The sequence below is a fragment of the Bidens hawaiensis genome, unplaced genomic scaffold, assembly GCF_021521415.1.
Source record: "Bidens hawaiensis isolate Kalapana, Puna unplaced genomic scaffold, B.hawaiensis_p1.1 tig00001575_1, whole genome shotgun sequence".
NCBI lineage: Eukaryota > Viridiplantae > Streptophyta > Magnoliopsida > Asterales > Asteraceae > Bidens > Bidens hawaiensis.
In genome coordinates, this window is record NW_027491088.1 from 4004230 (window position 1) to 4020379 (window position 16150).

Genomic DNA, 16150 nt, shown 5'->3' on the forward strand with positions numbered 1-16150 from the left:
TGATTAAGTGTTCGTGTTCGTTCAATTCGTTTACATGTTTTCATTAATCACATTGATGAATACATGAGTCTTAATCTCTAGGCTATGTCGGTTTTATTTGTGTTCGTGAACCGTTCATGAGCACATTAATTTCCTTAATGAATGAACACGAACATAAAATCTCGTTCAGTAAATGTTTGTGAACCGTTCTTGAACACATAAAATCTTGTTCGGTTCGTTTACAGCCCTAACCTTTTCCAATCAGTTAATGTTTGTTGTGTTATGTTATGAACTTCAGTTCATATCTTAGTATGTTTCCATGTGTTCTTTTGACTAGATTTCTTTTCAGCCACTAGTCTCACTAATTATTGCTTTGGAAAGTAATCATTCGGTTAAAGCATTCATGCTGGTGAATGTATCAATAGCAGAACCTTGTGGAAATCACGTGTGTGGGTTCCAGTTATGTTTCTAAAAGGAAACTATGATATTGGGGGTGGTTAAGCTAAGCAGCCTAGCATTTGCTTATAGACGTTCATGTTCCTGTTGATAAAAGTTGTGATTCAATTCTATGTGCTTGAACCACTCATCAACACTTTCATACAAGCAATTATAAAAGTCGTGTCTAATAAACGTACATGCATATTTTGAACCACTTACATATCATTCTAAGATTAACTTTGATTCGGTACATTGAAACGAACTGGCTCGATAATAGGTAGGAACGAGCCGTAGTTAGAACAAATATACATTTACTGTTTTATTACGTATTATAATATAATTTTTGATATGTTAACATACATACATTCTTATATTTTGGTTCAATTATATACATATTTTAAATTGTCTACTAAGTGAAAATTTGAATCGAAAAGGCAAACCAATTGAATTGTTTTATGGACTTCTGTTTGGATTGGTTCCTAAAGCTATTACTTAACAATTAACTTGGTCTAGTTGTAAGCATGCGTGACTTACAATCAAATAGTCATGGGTAAAATAGGTGAAAAAACGTTTTAGCGGTTAAGTTTTCTTATTACTTTTCAAACAATAAGTTTGACTAATTAACCAAGCATGTTTTGTCCCACTGGATTATAGTATTTGCCACAAGTATTAATACATTGAAAACGTGTATTTATATGTTTTAAATACATCTATAGAATATTTTGATTAACGTAATAAAACGTGTTTTATTTACTAACGCAATAAAATGGTAATTTTAGTAATGTGCCAAGATAGGTTAGTCAGGCGAATCAATGAAGTTAGTTGTAGACTAAAATCAGATCTGAAATGTGTTACACTTAAATTCTTTATGGAGAAACTTATAATTTATCAACCTGAAAATCGATTTAATGTTAATAACATTTGAATCATTACATAATAATACTTTCATATATCACTTTTATGAGATTGGTTTTTAGGTTTTAGCTAGACATGCTAATCGCTTATTTGGTTTAAATATAACTACACAAACTATAATACGTACTAAACTTGTATTTAACATTTATCATAGAATAATTTAAAATCGTATAAACACCTAAATGCATATCGAATGAGTGAATGACATAACCATACTCCCCTTTTAGCTTGTTAAGTGCATAAATATGTATAAAATGCGTATATGATGAACATTATTTTTATTTTATTCATCATAACGCTAAAAAATTGACAAGTTGTTAAGTCGAGCATGTTATGCTCATCGACCGTTCACCCCTCGTTAGCGAACCACAAAATTCTTCCATAGCCTTAGTCTACTCTCTCTTCTCTCCCTCTTAAAAAAACAAATTATAAGGTTCGTGGCCCTTCTCTTCCAGCTCAGCGCCACGTCATCTACACGCTAGTTAAATAATTGAAAGAAATGCCTGACTGAGTTTATCTTTTATCAACCATAGTAAGCTCAGATCATCCGATAGTATGATTTGTAAGCCCATTATATAATTACCTTTAATGTTCAAATATATTCAACCAACAATTCAGTAGTTATAAGCGTTGTGCACAGTTCAGTTTCGAGTTAAAACCGAAACTTTGATTTTCGAATTTTTGAAAATTGTTTGGTTTCGGTTTTGTCATTTGAGCTTGAAATATTTGGGTCGGAAAAAAAGGCTCAAAATAACAAATTTAGGTCTAAATTATTTTGCTAATTAGTATCTAATTGATTATTATATATTTGGGGCTAAATATTTTGGTTATATATTTATACAATTTTTATGAATTACTTAAAATAAAAAATAAAAAATCTATAAATTCCGTTCGGTTCGGTTATTTTAATCTTTATTACATGCAAAACCAAACAAAAATATAGAACCAAATCGTCGGCATTTCTTTCGCTTTGTTTTTTTCTGGTTTGATTTTTTCCGTTCAGTTTTATTACATGCAAAACCAAAATCAAACCATAAATTCGGCTCTTACAAAATATATACAACCAAACCGTTGGTTTTTGCTACAGTTCAGCTTTTTTATTCTGATTATTTTTATATCGGATCGTTTTTTTTTTTTCGGTTTCATACTCGCCCTGGTTGAATAACTTTTAGGTAACAGATACAAACTGAAAATAACAAACTACCTAATGATGATGACAAATAAACAACAGCAAGAAGAGATAAAGATCTTAATACATCAAAACACAACAATTTGAACTTATTCTACTAATGAACTTAATTCTACTAACTATATTACAATTTACCAATTCCTTTCAATCTAATTTCCATAAAGAACAAAATGAAACAGGCTGCCCTTTCCACCATAACCCTACAGACCCATAATCATCAACCTTCATTTCCCAGTGACTATCATACTTCTTCAACAACCCGCGCGCTTGATCCACAACATCATCCGCAAACGCGTGTTCCACAAACCCAACACTCATCATTCTATCCCCCCATTTATCCTTCTTTTCATTCATTTCGTATGGATTGATCAGCGCCTTTGCAGCTTCACATTCTATTAATGTTCTTTCGTCCGTTTCTTTCCCTTTAAACGCCACACTTGTCGAGTCCAAGAAACTCCATAAGTAATCTAGGCTTTGTGAAAAACTTGAATCAAAGTTGTTGCAAATGTTCCAGCTGCAGTCTATATTATTATCGGTTAAGATCACGCCTTTTGGATTCATGGTTCTCATGAGTTTCAAGAACTCGGTTCTGTTGTCGGGTGTTGTGTGATTAAGGCTGTGAAGTCTAAACTGACCACATATGATTAATGTTTCATCTGGGGATGAATTGATGACATGTGAGTTTAGATTTTGTAACGGGTAGTTGTCGAGTCGGTTGATTTGTAAATTAACGTTGACGTCTTTAGCGAATCGAAGGATGTTTGAGGTGAAGTCGTAATCGGGTGGACAGTTTGCAAAGGGGATGTGATGGTTTTCGTGTGTTGGTGGGACTACAGTGAGTCTCACCAACGGTGGCGGCCCCCTGGTCGGCGGCCCAGTGATTCCAGAAGCGTGGGCCACTGGAATCCGTGTGAGACTCCAATATCTAGAATGTGAAGAGTCTTGCACGAACCGTAGTCGTGCTCTGACAACACTTGGAGTATAGCGTTGTTGGCAATATTGTTCGGGACAGTGAACCATGGGTTGATGTCGTTAAAGTTGGTTAAAGATCGTTTGAAGAAAGTAGGTGATGACGTGGCGAAAGTGGTGGTGGGGGCCACCGTATTTGAAGGAAGGTTGGTGGTGGTAGAGTTATGACGGAGGAGGGCTTCCATTCCATGAGCCGCCAGGCGGTAGTTGGCGTCCCCAGCTGGGGACGCCAATTCTTGGAGAACTAAAAGAAGGTGTTGGACCCGCGTCTCGTTTCCTGTAGCGATAGCCGCAGCACACGGGTTCAACAACTGCTCGGCCCACCGTCCGTCTTTGTTGTAACCGGCATTACTATTATCCTTTGACGATTTTCCAGTCCCCTTCTTGTTTGCACTTGGTTTTCTCACCGTCTGATCCTCTGGTGCTTTCCGTTTCTTCGACAGACCAGCCAGTTGTAGTTGTTCTGGTTGATCCGTCATTACAACCGAAATATTTGTACTATATACAGTACTGCTCTCTACAGAGTTAGAATTTGAAATAATATAATCATCAATGGGGTCCAGGTCCAGACCCCACCACGGATCATCTATGATATCCGTGGAACAATATAGATCATCTAGAATCAATGGCAAGTGTGGCATTGAATCTTCTAACCAATCCAGGATTTGACCCGAGTTGATATCCGGTTCGGGTTCCCCAAACATCATCGTTTCGTACACCGGGGTTGTGCTTAGAGGACAAGAAGGTAAGAACAAAGAGCCTTGCTTAATTATGGTACTAGTTGAAACTAAAAGTGTATTTTTGTGTGTGAGTGTGATTAGTGGATGGTTTAGAATATATAATAAGAGATGGTTGAGGGGGTATATTAATACATGTGAACTGGGCGTGCTGTCTTTGGTACATATGATGTCTTCTTTAGGTACTTTTAATCTGGCTTCTTAATTAGTAATTAACTAATGTTTAATTAATCTTAACGACAAAGTGGTAGTAGTTAATTTATATAAAATTTGTAACCAGGACGGCAGTTTTGTTTCTTTACTAGTTCTTGTACTATAAATAATCACAACTGGAGGCACTTAAAACAAATGACTGGATGAGATGGCGTCATCATGTTTCTGCATGGTGGATATTAATTTTTTAATTTAAATAAATAAATAGTTTAACATCATATATAGTTGACTTTTTGTTGTTATAAATAACCCAATCCCAGCTATATGGAGGTCATTACTGGAAATAAAAACTTATAATATAAGAGGAAAGATGCCATACAGAAAATTTCTAATTTAATCTAGAATATTCCAATTCATATACTTCATGTTACATATTTAATAGATGGGCATAACATTTTTTTTGTTAAACTTTAATTTGTCTAGTCAACGGACAAATAAGTGACATCGTAATGAAATTTTTTGGCATCCAATGTAGTCTAGTTAATTTAATAATGATAGTAATGATTAACTCAGTGTGGGTAGTTCCCATCGTTAAAGGATGATCGGGGTGTTCTCGTTTAAGGGGATCGACACTGGCACTGATCGTTCATCGGGTTTGGGAAACCAAATAGAAATGGAGGATGATGGATGATTGTGTTATTGGCTTACGCCCCTAATGCATCAGGTAGTTTTGAAAGTAAAGGGTGAATCATGTTTTTCTCTTCGGGTTCTTGGTTAACACCCTTAGAAATGAACGTACTACATAGAAACATTATAAATGCACAAAAATGTTTTATTTATAATTAAGTAATAATTACATAATTACTCTATGATGTAATTACATAATTACTCTACTTATATATAATTACTATATTTGATTCTAATATTTAATATGTTAATTTTATTTGTACGTTAATTTTCTCCTAATTAAGTATTATTATAACACTGATTATAATTTAAAATCTCACTATAAAAAGATTGGAAGTTTTCATGTAATGAGCGGCACATAAGGTTTCATTAAATTACTATTTAATTACACAACCCTTTTTTAATTAGTTTATGTTGTGAGGGAGAAACCGTCCATGATATATATTTTAATTCTTGTGAAAAGGTGATTTTCGTCGATTTTGAATTTTTGATATATATAATTAATAATATGTGGCTGTGTTTTGTTAATAGAGGTTTATAACGGACTAAGAAATGTTCAAAATAGAGTTAAGGTGAGTTTAATATTGTTGTTCAAAGTGATGTGTTTGAAATGAAACTAGTATACGGAATTAGGTGGGAAGTCATTTCAAATAGACGTAACTTTAAAAATCTTTATTGGTAAGGAGTATATACGTTTATTAGGCTTCTTTATTTTGTTACACTTTTTCTCAAAGTGGCCTAGTAAAATAGTTTTAAACTTATCTATCCCGACTGCAGATGAGTCAAGACTCTTCTGTAGTCGTGACATCTACCTTCCGGGTGGTTTTCTATAGTCGGAAGTGAACATATATCTTATGTAGTCGGGGCACTTTTATAGTTAGGGGCCTAGGACATGTATGCATCGGCTCTTTAATTGGTAAATGGGACATGTTTTCTGACCCTTTTGTAGCCGTAATACATATCTTCCAATTCTTATACAGCCGGGACATATATATCTTGATCACTGTAGCTAGGGCTCTACTATAGCCATTCGCCCAGGACATGTATGTTCCGACTCTTTTGTAACCGTGACATGTGTTCTCTGAGTCTTTTGAAGCTGGATGATGTAACGTGTAGGGTTCTATTCTTCTTTAGACGTCACATCCAGTTTTTGCATGTTGTTTTGTGCCAACTCAAAAGGAGCCTTATTTGATGAATGAGCTCATGTATCAAGATGTGATTGGTTGTTTAGAGATTTTTAAAAGGAAAAAGTCTTTTGACTATCTTGTATTGTAAAGCTTTTCGGTCAAAATGACTATTTAGAGATCATAAGTTAATGTTACCTACTTTTATAGATGTTTTGTCAAAATCCTTAGAAAAACCAATATTAAACGTAAAGGTTTCATTAATAAACAATTCGATTCTGATTCAGTACAAACAACCATGAATGAGTTAATCCTGGATCTATCATACAACTTCAAGAACTCATGTACTTGTATCAACAACGGCCAAAAAGAAATGAAATTCCATAAAAATCATAGGAATAACAATGAACATATATCAAAATCTCAATATGCTAGACCAAATACATAATTAAATATTGAGAAATATAATGTGAACTGTCTCTTTCCCTTAAAATCAACTTTAGCCCCTCAACTTTAGTCAACAATAAGTCCAACCACTAATTTATTTACATAACTAATACTCCAAGAGTCCAAGTTAATAATCATGTAACATAAACATACAACTTAATGATACTCTTAGCACATGCCTTAGTAAACATGGATATATTATAGTATGAGTATAACCCTGTTTATGTTAATCCACAATAGAAAATTGGCAAAAAAATAAACTATAATCAAAACAATAACATTACAACAAACTTGTGAACATGTTAAAATCCTCAAGTTCAAAACAAATACAGAATGTCGTTAATCGTTAAAAAGTTAATGACGACATAAACAAAAAAAAACTGATAGTCAACACAAAGAATGATGTGCAAATAAAATGAAATCAACAAACTTAGCCAGTTCCACCAAGAACAGCCTTGAGCTTCTTCACAGTAGCATCATCAAGGAAAGTGGTTGCCTCCACCAATTTTGACGGTAGATCGTTTGCAAACAATGCGAAATCGAGAATTTGTAGGCCAGGCGTCGGGCTACTGAAGCTCGCAAATGCAACCGCGGTAACTCCACCAGCATTCACTTGAAAATGCAACAACCCTTGTGGGAACACCATGATATCACCCTTCTTTAAGGTCTTCACATAAGCGGTATTAGCCGAGGAAACAAATCCCGCGGTAATAAACCCTTGTGTCACCAACAAAAGCTCAGAACCACCGGGGTGTGTGTGGAATGGGACCACACCACCCGCGGCTAGGTCCAATCGGGCAATGGAGATCCCCTGTCCATTAAGACCGGGAAGCTGAGTAGAGAATGCTGGAGTGACGGCTGCTTTGATGATGTTGGAAGTGTTTCCAGCACCCCTCAGGCTTGTTGACACAAAGTCATCTACAGTGACTGTGGCAACAGGCTTGCAGGTGAACCCTGATGGGGTGTCTGGACCTTTGAGGTCCGCGACACAGAAGTCCTGGACAGAGGCATAGGCCGAGAAGGTGAAGAGAGAGCTAACAATCAAGAGAATGTGAAACATTTTCATGATGTTGGGAGTTGTTATGGTTGATTAGTGTTGTGGGAGTTTGAGTTATGGTTAAGGTTGGTTTATGTAAGGTGGGAGCTTGAAAAGGTGATCCATGCAAATCAACTACAACCGTTGGATTAGATTATCTAAAAGCCAAAAGGCAAGCTGGTTTGGTAGTGACATCCATGTTCCAGTAAAGACAATAGAACAAATCATACCTTTTATAAAGCAAATTTTTTAGTAATATTGCCTTAGATTTTTTCAATGATTGGTAACTCATTACTTTTTTTTTTTTACCATGAATTGTGATTTTTCTAGGAAACTAGTCTCCATGCAAACATCTCATATGTATCTTATGACTTTTATTCCTTAAGCTTAACCTTTTATACAAGTATAATTGGTTTCTAGTCACATTAGAAGTTGAGGTTTATATATATTATAGTTTAAAAGTTATGAAAGCAAAATTAGGAAGAAAAGAAAAGGCTTAATTGCTTATGCCTTGTTCATACGGACTAAATCGACGAATCATGCATGTCTCACTTCTGGAACCCGACCTGCGCGCACCAGCCACAAACCTGGTGTTTATTTACCATAGTATCATTGCCCATTGCCGGCCGATCACCGAGCAGACCAACAGACCAAGCCCTTCTATGAGCACACAAGAGTTTATATCTTGACTTTGTTAGTTTTCATACTTTTATTATTTTTACTCTTTTGTTTGATGTTATTACTGATTTTCTTTCTGCAAGATAAATGATTTTGTGCAACCATTTTTCCTGTGATAGTTTTATTATTTTATTGCAGTAATGTTTATTATTTATCACAACAGTGTTTATATTTTTGTTTTGGCAAAAACATAAGATGTTATCAAATATATTTATTTAAATACTGTTGGATGCTACAAAATTTACTTGTTATGGAAAGAGTTTTAAAAGATATTTATTTTTATTTTTAAAGGCCAGTATTTTAAGAGAAAAAAGAAGGGGGCAACGTACTCACAAGTAACAAGAAGCTCAGGCGGTACAACGAAAAGAAAAGATTATGAAAACGACAACATTGTTAAACAACCTACAATGGGATGTTCATCTTTTAAATTTTATAATGTAATGTTTTTCATATCTAATAATATTATATCTTGGTTATATACTACCTTAATTTTTGTGACCTGGCCCGGCTGAACCTGATAAATTTATAAATCGAGTGGATAGAAAACCACATACGGTTACATGATGACAACAATTAAAAAAAAAGTTCATGGTTTGTCACTGATTGACATGCATTCTTTAGTTTATGGTACCGATTGACAATTTGACGTGCATTTTTTACGAGACGCAGCAAGGGTTAAACCTAAAACCGTAAAACATTTCCCCCCTAGACTAATCTAACCATCCTAATCTTTTTGTGTGTACAAATATGTGACATAGTTGATTACTTGTCTGAAGTATAACATATCAATAACTCAATGAGAAATTTGGTAATTTTGACAGTTTGCTTATCAAGTTGTGATATAACAGGATGCATGAGTGAATACTGAATAGTATTTGAGAAGATAATGAAGGATGGATACAGTTTTCCTCATCTACTTAAATATCTACAAAATATCTATGGTCATAACTCTCTTCTAGCCAATATATGATAATACTTTTTTAAACATTATAATATTCTTTTGTATTGAGTTAAATCATAAATGTTGATCAAATTAAGATCACATTATAATTCTAATTGAGTAGATCCGAAAATTTTCATAAGCGTTCTCATAAAACTAAACTTTGTTTGTTTACAAAACTAGTTGATTTTAAACCTTATATAGGGTTTGGATCAAATACAAATGAAATTAACGTGCTAAACGTGATAATCAGGTAGAGTAATTATATATACAAGTAGAATAATTATGTAATTACATTGTAGAGTAATTACATAATTACTCTACTTGTATGTATAATTACTCTACTTGATTCTCACGTTTAACACGTTAATTTCATTTGTACGTTAACATTCCCCTTTAAAAGTAAACGCGCATATAAAAAACTCATTTTGGTCCACAGGTTCAACTGAACCCGCTAGCTAGAACATATGTAGCTCGACCCACTCATTCATTGCATCGCTTATGACAATTCATAGGGATGGCGCATACTGTGGTCCTTGAGTGCTCGCACATGTGTTAAATCATAAATATTGGTTAAATTAGGAACATCAAATTAAATTGCTAATAGGGGTACTAGAGCCTCAAAGTTTCTTAAGCATTTTCATAACAAAACTTATTAATGTTTGTTTACAAATTAACTAGTTGACTTATCATTAAACGCGTATATATAACGTTTATTCGGTCTACGAGTTCAACCGAGGCCGATGGAGCATATGTAGCTGGATCCGGACAATTGATATGGCTTGTGCATACTGTGGTCCTTGAGTGCACATGGCAATGGAGTTAAGAAAGTCCATAAGATGATAAGAAGACATAGTGAGACAGCTAATAACTGGCGAGAGACTTTATTCTAGAGTTGTTTTCTAGCACAATTTTAATAACAATTAGTTCTTTCATTTATGTATGGCCGTATGGCCATACATAAATAGTTTCCCTTTGGGTAAGGTGCTTTCTGATTGGCTGACCAAAGCCAAAAGGGGCCCACTTTACCTTTTTCCAAATTGGTGTTTTTTGATACATCAAATTAGAAATTTTTTACCAAAAATCATATAATTTTGTTTCGTTTTTTTTAAGAGTAAACTGTGATTTTCATTCATGTGGTTTGTCAAAACATGCGGTTTAGTCTAATGTGTTTAAAGTTGTGATTTACGTCCATGTGGTTTCATTTCACTTGAAATTAAACCCAATCTCATTAACCCCGTTAAGTCTGGTCGATAATCCATTAGCGCAACCCTCACATGAATGGCAGTTTTGTCCCCCCCCCCAAATAAAAAAAATACACCACAACCCTTCACGGGAGGGACCTTGCAAATTAGGGGAGAATAAGGACAAAATTGCCCCTAACGTGAGGGGCACGCTGATCAAGACTTAACGGAGTTAGTAGTCGGGTTTAATTGCAAGTGAAATGAAACCACGGGGACGAAAATCGCAAATTTGAAAATACTGGACTAAAACTGAAGATTTGGACAAAACACGTGATGAAAACCGTAGTTTACTCTATTTTTTTTAAGTTCGTTTTTAACCGCTCAACCGAAGACAATTTAAAAGGTTTAACATGTTTAAGTACTTTACTAATATAAATTGTGGGTGGACGTTGGAGTGTTGACGGACACTCCAAACTCTAGTTAGTCAACGTGTTTATCTTCTTCTGAAGATTATTAACTTAGACTTAGGTTGATAAGCTCATAAACGTGAATAATTGAGCTTATCGGATTAGTTGATTACAATAAAATTCGGAAACACAAACTAATACAAATATGCTTTGCGTTATGATTCGACTGGAGTTACTATTAGTTCACGAAAACGATAGGACAATTGTGACAAAACTGATTAATAAATTATAAACATATTAAAGTGACAATAGTTTGTCCTAGCTTGATCTAAATGATGGGTGGGACAAATTCATTACGTGTAAATCAACTTAATATAATCATAATCTTTTTTAAGGAACTTGTAGGCATCCGCGTGGGTTTTATACAAATAATAATAAAAATAATAGGTTTAACAAATAATGATTCTTCTATGTTTTCATACTTGTGTTTATAACAATTAATTCACATCCTCTTTTAAACTACATCGGCATCTACCATGGAACTAAAACTCACAACTATTTAAGGAGAATACCTTAACTGTATAATTTAATACCGCTAGTTGCAAATCATTTGATTCCGCTAATTAATGATGTGCCTACTTTGGATATACATGTCCCTACTATAAATGATTCTACAAATCATTTGATACGTTTGATTCTACTTTAAAATCATTTATAGTTAGTATTAAGGTATTATACCCTAAATCCGAAATCATTACATTTATTAGAAAAAAAAAACTATAAATTCCTTTTGATTATTCGATTTAACATTTATCTGTCGCTCATGTTCTCTCTTCTTTCATTTTAATGGTCCAGTAGTTTTAGTGTCTCGTTTCTTTTGCATTTATATACAAAACAATGTAACGCTAAATTTAAATCCATTTTAAATAAAAAAATTATGAAAATCAGATAAGTAATCATTGCCATTTTCTTTTAACTATAATGCATAATAGTATGAGATGGTTATGTAATCGCTTATCTGGTTACTTTCCGTCTCTTGTTCATTATGGTAAGATCGGTGCAATTTTACACACACATATATAGTGTGTGTGTGGTGTTTTTAAATAATTGGTGCAATTTACATATATGCTTTCATAGTATAATAACTAATAAAAAATGCAAATTTGGTTTTTATTAAGGCGAGACAGAAAAAAACTCAAGTTACCTACATAAATTGTATTATCAAAACCTAAATGGGGGAGCTTATATTGAGCTTTTATAGAGCTTTTATAGGTTCTGGTTAAATTTATCACATTTCGAGAGCATTTTGTATACTCCCACTCAACATCACTCTCGTACTAAAACAAGTTTAAGTTTAATAAATATTCAAATCGTATGTGACTTATTATTTGCTCATTTTAGTACTATTTTTTCCCCTAATAATTGAGGTATTTGGCGTTAAGGTGTTTTTAAATGTGTTTTTAAAAACAAGTTTAAGTTTAATAAAAATTCAATATGTGTTTTTAAATTCTTTTCTAGAAAACAACTTTTGTCTCCAAGGACATTATAGTGATATGATGTTTTCTCTCTTTTTAAAAGGTAGAAAGTTAAATGCTGCAAAATGCATATGTTGATGGTTAATACGAAATGTTAGAATTAGAATTCATTATAAACAAAACAACTTTCGATTAGAGGTGCCCAAAATACCAGGTTTCCGACTCAACCCAAAACCAGTTTTTACCTGTACCTGACCCGCGGATACAACATGATATTGGGTTTCTCCTTGGGCATGTACCCAGAACCGGACCCAGCCTGGACCCGGTTCCACCTTTATCTTGTCAAAACCTGACCCTACCCTACCCGAAATCCCAAAAGACCCAGAAAACCCTGTCAAATATCCGACTATACCCGGAATCGGTTCCTATCCGACCCGGTTTTGACTTTTGTTGACCATACTGAACCGGTTTCTACTCGGTTCCGGTTACTAAAAAACACCCGGTTTGTCCACCTATACTTGCGATTAAATGGATTTGAATGGACCATTAGAAGATTTTCGGGATTTAAATGAACATTTAATGGCCACGTTACCAAAGCCCACAAGGCCCAACATTTACTTCAAAGTGAGCCCGATTAGTCATGGGCCGGTTAACGTTCAATGTCAACCAACTTGTTGAGTGAACAATTTCCTCCCTTGCGAAAAACTAAAACGGTACATAAAAAAAAATATATTAATAAATGTAAAAAATTATGCAAACTAAATGGTTGATTTCTTCCGATGATAATCGATTAATCGTTATTTGACCAATTTGAAACTTCATTGTGTTCATATGGATTAATATGTGTTTCGTAATTCGACTCGTAATCCGCTTGACCGTCTTCAAGAACCGGATTAGAGGGTTGTCGTCAAAATTTGCATAATAACATGATTCTTAACCGTTTAGAGGTTTCCCATAATAACTTAGTGAGGGTAAGTAAAATGCTTGGAGGACATGCACGTTTTCTTGCACAACAATCTTGTCATTTACATTATTACATTATCACCCAAGTCATAAAGTAGGAAGAGGGTTATTGAGTCGGGGACTCGGTGAGGCACTCAATCTTATCTCTAACCTACTTTAAGTTTTTACTTTATCATCTAACATTTTAAAATGAATAAATTAAATAACATATTTGATTTATTCCATAAATCAAATAACTTCGTATATATTATACAAACTCTAAAACAAGTGTGATGATTTATCATCCATTTGTTGAGAAACCATTCACAAAATTATTAATAGTGCTACATGAAATAAACTTACCATTAGTAAATGAAATGCTAGATAGGGGTTGAAGCAGAAAGTCGGGCTCATTGTTTAACACAGTTTCTTTAAAATAGATTTCATGTTTACACTAATAACACATCTTTCTCCCATGATACAACAATAAAAACTAATAGCGCTGCTGGAGTAGAGCGTTGGAGTCTGACTAGTTGAATTGGACTTTTGTGATTGCTAGAAAAATTAGAGTTGAAATTGGTAATGTACCGAAAAATATAGAAACTCGAACGATTATTCATCGGAGGTGCTCTAAGCATTAATTCGTACAATTATTTATTCACAATAATTTCTATATTTTCGATTTAAGATTAAAATAAATAAATAAAACATTCATATATTTAAAGCTATATAGTTTGTATGTATATTCTCAATCCTCTGGATTCTTTCCTTCACTACTAAGGCTCGAGTTGTATCATCAATAATAATGTACTAGTTTGAGGCCCGTGTATTACACGGGTAATTGATGAAAATTTTGTACTTTAACCATTAAGTGAAATATAGTTAACAAAATGATTATATATTTTATACAGTTACAATTTACATTAAAATTACAAAAATTACATAACTTAGATTACACAAATCTACCTATACTATTAAGACAACATCTTTTTGGATACATGTCATCATTCTATTGATCCATTATCAGTAGATCGTTCATGTACCTTATCTACCATTTGAAGATCATGTATGCACAAAGTATTGTTATATAACTATACCTGAAAGTCATAGTAAACAAATCATTATATTTGGATGCATTGGTATGAAGTTTTAAATGCTTGTAAGAAATAAGTTTTTTTATTGGTTAGAAACCATAAGTTCATGTACCTTATCTACCATTTGAAGATCATGTATGCGCAGAGTGTTGTTGGGATCTGCATTGAAGTAATCTCCATGGAAATTGTGTAGTTGCAAAAATGATGAACATCTATATATTGATGTACCTTGTGCTACTAAATCTCCTTAACAATATAAAAAATAAAATGAATATCATCTGTTTACGTAGATGCATAATCCAAAGTGGAAATTAAAAATTTACCAAAAGAAGATAGTTATTATTGAAACAAAAATATGAAAGCTCAACACATCAAGAACTAATAAACTGGTAAAAATAAGTGGCTCGTGCCGGGTTGGTCTATGAGTGAATGATGAATATAGTTTCATAAATAAATTATCGGCAAACACGAATTTTTCAATCCAAACATGAGTTGACAGTTGACCCAATCGAGAAGTTCAAGCAATTGCATGTGTGATAACAGAAATCATAAATATGAGGTTTAACTACTTGAGTATCATAATAATAAAAGTTAAGTATATTTAACCCAAACATTCCTTTAAATAATAAAAATAACAAAAATGCCCTTCTGCTTAACTGAAAAATCTAACACAGTTATTCAAGTGGTTATTGATCAGGCTAGGTACTAAAGTTGTTAAACCATAGGAAAAAAAAGTAAATCTAGCTCTTAAAAATAAGAAAATGTTGTGGTTAGGTTACCCAACAGAATGAATATCGGGAATGAATACTCCACGAAGCTGATCAACATCAGATAGTGAATTGCCATTGCTGTGAATACACAGATGGATAGTCCACTCACCAACATCCTAAGTCCTGATTATAGTTATAATTTAAATAACTTTATTATTAACAAACATGATATTATAATGACAAAGAGCATCAGAACGGACACTATATACATATTAATTAAAAAGATATGTGAAGATAATATATTAATTAAAAACATATCGGATAATAATCACCACAACCAAACATTTAGATAACACCACCAAATCAAATTCAAATGTCATTTTTCTCTTCTTTTAATCCCACCCCACGATTCACGGTAGGCACCAACAGTTATAAAGTCGGGCTGTGTAAATTTACCTAACAATAAGAGACAATGGAACGATCTGAAGCAACGTTGGAGATGAACGATAACAGCGGTGGAGATGAACAGTCCCGTAGGTTTAATCAGATAAGGGAGAAGGCAGCGAAGTAATGGCGGATTGTCAACGAAGGGGTCACGATGCCTGATTGAGGGTCTGCAGCGTAGGGTTATTTTTTATTTGGAAAGGGAAACAAATTGATTGAAAAATATACGGATCCGGATAATATTAGTTGGGCGGGTTGATCTGAATTAATACTATTTTAGTGAATATGGGTTAAATTAGTAAATATGGGTTAAAAATGTGAGGTGTGATGAGAGGATGAGAAGTGGCAAAATATAGTAGCCTTTTATTAGAGTAGTAAGATGTACTATATGTCGAGTTGTATCATCAATAATAATGCATGTACTATATGTTTGACCATTAATAAAATGATTGCATTAATTTTGTTTGATGTCTCTCTAAACTAGAGTAAAATATAAGGCTCGAGTTGTATCATCAATAATATTGTGTTTTGGTTTTTATTACTCTCAACTATTATTTTTTGGTTGTTGTCGGTCTCAATTAACAAATTGACTGATAACGATC

At 33.6% G+C, this 16150-nt stretch overlaps 1 protein-coding gene and 1 pseudogene across 1 annotated transcript; both read right to left on the bottom strand.

Annotated features, from left to right (window-relative positions):
• Positions 1-2611: 2611 nt before the first annotated feature.
• LOC143586949 (protein NODULATION SIGNALING PATHWAY 1-like) lies at positions 2612-4611 on the bottom strand (annotated as a pseudogene).
• Positions 4612-6882: 2271 nt separating this feature from the next.
• LOC143588358 (auxin-binding protein ABP19a-like) lies at positions 6883-7753 on the bottom strand. Its single transcript, XM_077069382.1, has one exon. It carries the CDS (start codon positions 7702-7704, stop codon positions 7069-7071), a length of 636 nt encoding a protein of 211 aa, XP_076925497.1. The 5' UTR covers positions 7705-7753; the 3' UTR covers positions 6883-7068.
• Between the last annotated feature and the right edge of the window lie 8397 nt (positions 7754-16150).

What these genes read in the sequence shown, in the direction of transcription:
- LOC143588358 (XM_077069382.1), bottom strand. Translation starts at nt 7,704, where the DNA reads ATGAAAATGTTTCACATTCTCTTGATTGTTAGCTCTCTCTTCACCTTC.